The 8145-nt window shown below is 37.5% G+C and overlaps 1 protein-coding gene across 3 annotated transcripts in view; it reads left to right on the forward strand.

Moving 5' to 3' along the window:
- Positions 1-7459, forward strand: part of LOC105437222 (extracellular sulfatase Sulf-1) — a 14495-nt gene extending 7036 nt beyond the window's left edge. For all 3 annotated transcript variants that reach the window (XM_030974866.1, XM_030974868.1, XM_030974867.1), the window contains exons 2-3: positions 5802-6574; positions 7185-7459. In XM_030974866.1, the coding sequence (XP_030830726.1) occupies positions 6343-6574; positions 7185-7438 (486 nt within the window). In that variant the 5' untranslated portion in view covers positions 5802-6342 and the 3' untranslated portion in view covers positions 7439-7459. The remainder of the gene's footprint in view (positions 1-5801; positions 6575-7184) is intronic.
- The last annotated feature ends 686 nt before the right edge of the window (positions 7460-8145 follow it).

The raw sequence follows: 8145 nt of genomic DNA on the forward strand, positions 1-8145 counted from the left end.
AAGCACAACTAACTTTTGTCAGACATTTTACTGAAGCATCTTTGGAGGCAGTAGATGTATGTCTTCCAATTTGTGTGTGAACAAGCCCTTGTGTTTCTTCAGGAGAACTACTTTCCCAGAAGAAGATTCATCAGCTTTAAAGTGCTTTTGAAGAATCAAGAAAAGTATAGATGTTAGGGAGGAGGTGTGAGGGAGAAGGTAGGGGAGGATGGAGGGGAGAGAAAAAGGAGGGTAGGACAGATATTAGTGATATTGAGCCCCATAATACTGTAAAAATATAGTTGGGGTGAGGCAGAGGAGAGGTGTATTGGCTCCTACCATTCTTCCTTGGCAGTGATGGAGAAATGTCGCTTAATTTGTAGAGTGTGAACATGGGGTGCTTGAATATTTGTGGGTAGTTAGACTAGCACTTCTATCGTGAATAGAGCTTTGCATGCCAATGATTTCACGGATGATTTATCTTCAGATGGGTATCATCGTTGTAGCCTTAGAAATGCCCCTTTTTGTTGTCAAAGTAGATAAATAAACGGAACATCTTCAAGCTACCAAGTAGTCTGGCTTCCTACAGGAACGAGATTATCTCTTCTTGACTTTAACAAATAGCCTTCACTAATTGTAGCAAAATTGGTTTGAAATGTTGAACATGTATAATCTCATGATGTTCTACTTGTATCAAAAGATACACAAGCTTATGATGACCACTCATGATTTCTGATGAATTTTATTTTGAATATAAAGAATGTCAAATTGTGTCAACATACACTGTAGGGTTTTTTGCTAAGATTTTCTTCACTGATCGCTCCATGCACTGCAATCTCAGAGGTTTATAGACATTGCAGACCCATACACGGCACAACTTACCTTCCGTTTTAAAGGTTTCTGGTGCAAAAATATGTTGAAATTTACATGACCAGGCATATACTGTACATTATTTCTTAATCTCTTCTTTTTTTTAACATTCCAACTGAGGAGGGGGAAAAAATTCACAGCAGCTTATTGCATTATCATACTATTTATGAACCAAAATGAATTTAATGAAATAAATTTGACTAAAAGCTTTATTCTTTATGTTATTTTGATTTTATTTATCTATCTACACCCCTGTACATGTAAATATATATTTATTCATTATTAATATTATTTTTGTGTGTATTTGTGGGTGGGGGGGGGGGGGATGGGGGATGGGGTGGTTAACAAATTACCCCTTGGCCCCAGGGCCTCCTCCTGCCTCCATGTACACTTTCCAATAGATCGTCTCGTCTGTCCATAAGAAGGCTGTATATAAGAGCTACATTGCATAACATTCTTCTTGTGAGCAGCCAATAAAATGAGATAATGGTTCCACTTGAAAGGAAATGTCCTTCTTGTCAATGCTATCTGCATTCGAAAACCCAGGAGCTTCTGTGATGACTGACAAGAATTCCATTGACAATTTTTAAAAACTTTGTAAGTGTTCCCAATTATCATGCTCCATAACAAAATCAACTTGTTTTCCGAAATCCTCATTTACATGTTTAAAGTTAATGTACCTTAAACTCTTCATTCAAATAGATGCCTGATGGAGTTGTGATTTACTTTTTAAGTGTTCCCAATTATCATGCTCCATAACAAAATCAACTTGTTTACCGAAATCGTTATTTACATGTTTAAAGTTAATGTACCTGAAACTCTTCGTTCAAATAAATGCCTGATGGAGTTGTGAATTAGCCTGTATCTAGACTTTGCTGTCGCTCATCAGACAATAGGATCAAAGCGTGCTCTGATCCGCAGTCGATTTGTTTTCCCAGCTGAACAGTAGTGAGAATATCAACTTCAAAAAGTTTTCAATTAGGCCAAGACCTGTGCTAAATGGGCTGGAAATGGAATTTTGTCTGGTGCAGACAGTGTATTTTATTTCTTCTATTGTTCATAAATCTTTGTTAATTTTTGGTGCTAAGATACAATCCTGATTTTGTTAAAAACATACACATGAAGTATTAAGCGCTTTACAAATGTGACCATATTATCCCTATTATCTTCTTCATTGAACCCATGAAAAGGAAATGATTTCATATCACTTTCAATAGGTTTATATATCAGGTAATCCTCAGGCTTAAAGCTATGTTTAGATAACCATTCCAATAGTGTTTTTTGAAGCATTTAATTTAATTTTTCAGGTATAAATGCTGAGGTGAATTAATTGTCAATTAATGGCCAAGAATAAAAATGGACACCCTCATGCACTTTAAATGTCTAAACCTATTACAAGGCCAAAGGCGAACAGTGATTTTCTCTGTGTAATTTTTTGGTGTAAAGATTCTTTAACTTCAACACATACATATAGGCCTCTACAAGTTGGCCCGATCTACAAGTCTGTTGTAGTACTACACTAAAGTGTATGTTACTTAATTTGTCATGTTTGTCTAAGTGTTAGTTTTCATGCAATAAAACTTTCATGATCCCTCTGTGTGCATTCAGACCAAACTTCCACAAAAGAACCTTGTATTTCTTTGTCTCGTTCTTTCTTCTTTCATTCCGTCCTTCTTTTCCCCAGACACCAACTATATATCATACTAGACTCTCAAGTTCATTCATAAAACTCTTTGTGGGGGCCCAGATCCATGACAAGTTGACATGTAAGAAGGAAAAGTGTCTAGCCATTAAGAGTAAACTTTTTCCTAATATCCTCCTCTTTTCCTCTTCGCTCTATTTTATAGGTTTTGTTATCTGTATTTTTTTTTAGGTGGGGGAGGGGGGGGGGGCATACCTTAAGTTCAACCCCCAAATAGCCCCCCCCCCCCTTCCCCCAATTGGAATCGTGCCCCTTCCCCTTTCAAAATATCCTGGAAATGGACATGTATGTCCCATACGTTCATAAAATATATTACATCTCTGTACAAAACAATGTCTTCTTTAACCAACCATTTGGAGACCGGGCCTTGGAAGTGTTTGGATTAAACCCATAGGAATCTATGTCCATGAAACTTGTTTTGAGGAGTTTTGATGCAACTGTACAAGTGTCGATTTGATCATGTTTCCTAATTTCCTTGAAACTTCACCTACATTTAAGATAAAGAGACATTTCAAGTGTAAAATCTGGCTATCATCTAATACATAGCACTACCATTCCATCATAGAAATGATGAAAAATATTTTCATATAAAATTGAATACAAAAATACATGGATGGGTTTGTATAAAGCTGTTAAGTAAAGAGTGCATCAGTTTATTGAATCACAAATTAAAAAAAAAATTATGACAGCAACTATTTTCAAGGAAAAAAAAATCAACTCAAAGGCGCTTTTTGAGAACCATATAGTTGCATGTCCCATTGAAATCATGTACGGATTACATGATATGTCATTGTCACGTTTGCACATTTCAGAAGGTGACGCACAAGGCTATTAAAATTGGCTAAGGTTGATTTTTCGAAAGTAGATTCTACATTTTTTTGTACTTGTACACACTTAACAAGTGATAGGTCAAGCCATGTTACAATAAGGTAATATGATAGGTTCTCACACTGAGTTTTAAGAAAATAAAGTTGAAACAAAAATTACTTTTGAAGTAGACAGATGTATGGAAGGTGGTGCTTGTCTCTTAGGGGATACCGCTTGTCTGCTCTCTCCTTTGACTGATGATGGTACTTTTCAGCAGTGATGACTTTAAGCCTGACAAATATTATACTTTATTTGGAGTTTTTCTTGCCTTGCAGAGATATGACTGTCTTGTTACATGGAAGGTGAAGATGTGAAGTCAGATTGTAAGATGAGATAAGTGAAAAGGCGGATGTTGCAAGTAGGCAAGGAGTAAGAAGAAGATAAGGAGATAGAGGAGGAGATGAAAAATATGTGTTCTTAAAGGCTGTCGTGATTAAATATCATTTTCTCCTTCTTAATGATCATAGTTTTGTTTGGAGCATCATAATACTTTATGATACAATTTTCCCCCAACTATCATCTTGATTTATTGAACACACAATGTAACGGCAAGGAGAAAAGAACCGTGCATTTGACAACAAGTTTCGAAACTTTGTTTCAGTTCTCAGAGACAGATCGCAACTTTGCCAAGAAAACAAAAGGCAGGTTGTGCGTCAATTAAAAAAGAGAACTAAAGTGATGACATGGTTGATTTAACTTGACTTTGGAACATTTTTTGATGGTTTAAAACAGGTGGATTTATCTCCTTATCCCTCAGCTATTGACATTTTTGACTCTTGCTTTGTTTCTCTCCTGTTTATATTACTTAGATTTGATAAGTTTGTACACTTTGTTGGGGTCAAGTTCTTTCCTCTATGATAGTTTGCGGTAATGATTGTTTTGACAAGAAATGCCTGATGTTGCTGAGCCATTTGTCAGAATTTAGAAGTACGAGACCAACAGGTGGAAGTGATATTTTTTTCTTTTTTTTCTTTGAAAAAAAAAAGTTTGTGGGAGGGATTGTCATTTTGGGTTGGATGGCTGCTTAATTTGGTTCTTTGACCCTTGTCAAGTTTGCATACCATAGTAATGAGGAATGACCCTTATGTACTTGAACCACATTCTGTACTTTTGGGCTTGGTTTGTGATTATTTCCCTTCATCTTCTGTTACTCTCTTCTTCCCTGTCTATATTTATGTCTGCAAGCCTGCCAGTGTGTCTGTCTCTGGTCCCGTCTCTCTTTCTCTCTCTTTATTTGTTAAATATCTATCCATCTCTCTCTCTCTCATTATCTTTGTCTGTCTGTCTTTCTCAGTCTCTGTCTCTTTCTCTCCCTCTGTGCACTCCCCTTCCCTCCCTCCCTCTACTGCCCCTTCTCTCTGATTCTCCCACCTCCCCATCATCTCTCTTGCTGGTTCTCTTTGTACACACACCCTCAACCCAATATTATTCCCTGTGTGTGTCTCCTATCATCGATTCTCCCATTCTTTTGGGGTCATTTACCCTGACAATATTTGCATCCTCTCCCCACCCCTACTTTTTGTTATGTTTTCTTCCATCACAGAGGTCTTCATTTCTTCACATCTCTTACTGTAGTTATTGCCATTCTCCCTTTCTGGGTCTCTGTTTTTCTTTCTCTCTATCTCTCTTTCTCTCTTTTTCTCTATCTACCTCTCTCTCTCCCCCCCCCCCCTCTCTCTCTGTCTCTCTCTCTCTCCCCCTCTCTCTCTGTCTCTCTCTCTCTCTCTCTCTCCCCCTCTCTCTCTCTGTCTGTCTGTCTGCCTCTCTGTAGCTATTTATGTGCATGTATCTCTCTCTCTCTTTTGCATTCTGTGATCTGTCTTTATCTTACCACACCTCCTCCCACTTATCATGCTCTTGAACATGCTGACAAATTTATGACATTCCTTAGATACATTCGCAATAAATTATCCTAGTGTGTCATGATGGAAAACTTAATTAATGTATAGACCCTATGCCCTTATCAAAACAACCAACATAGCTTGTGTGTAAGAACTGAAAAAAGTTTCTTCAAATTGATATCAATATCTTGTAACCTTTCAGGTTGATTAATGTTCATCTCATTCTTGGGGTAAGTTTGATGATGGGGAGAGGGCACAGGTCTGGTTACTCATATAAATTACTAGATGTTTGTACTTTATTACTTAAAGATGTGAATTCAGAATATTGAAACAAATGATGTTGAGTTTTTGATGCATCAGTTCTTGATAAGAAGTCATGCACAGTATGATATAACTGTTATTATAATTTAGTCAAATCACAATTGTTTCTGATAGAATTACATCAACCCTGTGAAATAATAATTACAACTCAATATTGCAAATCATTTTAAAACAAAACAACTCTTAGATTCTAAAACTGTTACTTTTTTTTTATCTTACAGATTCTGTGTTGCTCCAGCTGTTGAGAGTGAAATGGAATAGTGAGGACATCATTACAACTTTTAACCCGAGCGGCTGAGGTACATGTATACGTATCAATCTGCTTGATTTGATCACCTATTCTGGAAGATTTGTTTAAATCTTCTCGAACCAGATTGGCCATTTGATTGTACTTCTCCGTATAGAAACAATGGAAGATCAACAGGATGAGTATCGATTGTACGGTTGTTCCTGAAGCAGTTTGGTGCCCTGAGGTGCAAATCTAGCAACACATGGTGCTGCCTCTCCTGTTTCCATCACCACAAACAGTCTGACTTCATCACAGAAGGCAATCATTGAATCAAGTGGTTTGCAGGGGAAAAATTGTACTTTTTGTGGTGATAGCAGCTCTGTCCTGCAACAATTATTGACTCTTTTAGTGGGTATAGCCACTATTTTGTAACCTTTTTCCCTTTGTACAACTGAGCTTACAGCTCCAGGGACCCTCAACAGTGTCATCGTCCACATTATTGACTGCAGTAGCCACCACAAACACTCAAGAACATGGAAATAAACAATGCTGTGTGGCTAGTACTAGCCTTCTTCCTATGCCTGGTGACATCACAAGTCGAAAGTAGGTCAAAGTCAAAGGACAAGGAGAGGTCAGAGGGCAATAAAGACAGGTCACGTTCAAGAGGGCAGCATCAGAGGCTGAGCTTCCTTCCTCCCGTCTCTGGGTCGTCAAAGAAACCCAACATCATCCTGGTCCTCACCGATGACCAGGATGTTGTCCTAGGTAAGCACCATGACATCATCGATCATTCCGGAGATCCCAATTTCATGGGGATTTCCTTGATTTTATGAAGCCCTTTTAGTACGAAGGTGTCATGCAACTTCCTAGAGATATATATTTACTGGGAGCCAAGTTGGGCTTCTGTGATGATATAAATGAAGTGTATATGAGTTTCCTTATATCCTGCCAAATTTGACTGTTTGACACTTTATGAAGCCACTTTCGTATAAAGGTGTCATGCAATCTTCAAGAGTTACATTTATAAATTTTGTTTGACAACCTAACCAGTTGGCACCTGAGATCATAGGCATGAAGTGTCTCAAAGTTTCGTCATATCCTGCCAAATTAAAAAAAATCATTTTCATGAATATGGTTTGGTATTCTGCCATTAAGCCAAGAATTTTGTTAAAGGAAAAATTAGGAATTTCAAAATAGTGTTAAAGAAATCAGATCACACAATGATAATGTATGCACATGGGAGTATTAGAAGAAAAAAAAAAAAAATTATGCACAAAACATCAGTTAGGCTTGTTTCAACATCGTCCATGGTTAGAAAAAACAAATTAGAACGAACAAAATTTGATAATGCGATTTCTTGTCACAAATCATTCAGGTTCCATGACTGCCATGAACAAAACTCGCTTTCACCTTGGAAGCCGAGGGGCGGAGTTCACCAATGCCTTTGTGACCACGCCCATGTGCTGTCCTTCTCGGAGCAGTATCTTGACCGGTCAGTACGTCCACAACCATCAAGTGTTCTCAAACATTGGGGAGTACTGTGGCTCGGACGAGTGGAGGATGGGACCAGAGCTGGCCAACTTTGGGACCTACCTGCAGGGGGCGAACTATAGAACAGGTGAGTGGTAGATATATCAAGGGTTTCTATTGAACAAATTATTATTTCTTATTTTTTAAATGCAAATTTGTAAAAGTATGATTCAGAAATTGAAGTTTGCAAAGCTTTCTACCACTTCTCAGACTTCCAAACTCCTAGATCACACATTTTTGTCTTCTTCATATTCCAAGAGAAAAGATACCAGTCTTATCACATTGCTTGAATAGGATGGAATGTTGAGGGGTTAGGAGTGATTGATACAAAACTTAGCCAGATTCAATATTGTGTCATTACTTATGTTTTAGTTTTGATAAGTACCATTCATCATTGTTTGGGCTGCAATGCTTCAGTAATATTAATCAAGAGTGTAGAAAGATAGAAAGGTAACAAGACAAATCATTTTATAGACTTATATGCTTGTGACAGCAATTAAATTTGAAGTTATTAATTGTGCCGATTTTTTATCTACAAAAAATATCCTGCCACTTTACCCTTTCTCAAACTTACAAACGTGTGGATTACATATTCCTGTCTTCTCCGTAATCTAAGAGAAAGAATACCAGTCTTAGCACATTGCTTGAATAAGAAGGAATGTAGAAGGGTTAGGAATGATTGATGGCAAGGCTGATAGGCTATTGTGTGACATTTAAATTCCAATCAATCAAGCGTAGTTGAATGTGAGTTCAAAGTCAATACGGTAGTATCCGCACCATTTCTCACTCGGCTGTGCTATATGGCT

This window comes from Strongylocentrotus purpuratus, unplaced genomic scaffold (genome assembly GCF_000002235.5).
Source record: "Strongylocentrotus purpuratus isolate Spur 01 unplaced genomic scaffold, Spur_5.0 spur5_scaffold_7, whole genome shotgun sequence".
NCBI classification, from domain to species: domain Eukaryota; kingdom Metazoa; phylum Echinodermata; class Echinoidea; order Camarodonta; family Strongylocentrotidae; genus Strongylocentrotus; species Strongylocentrotus purpuratus.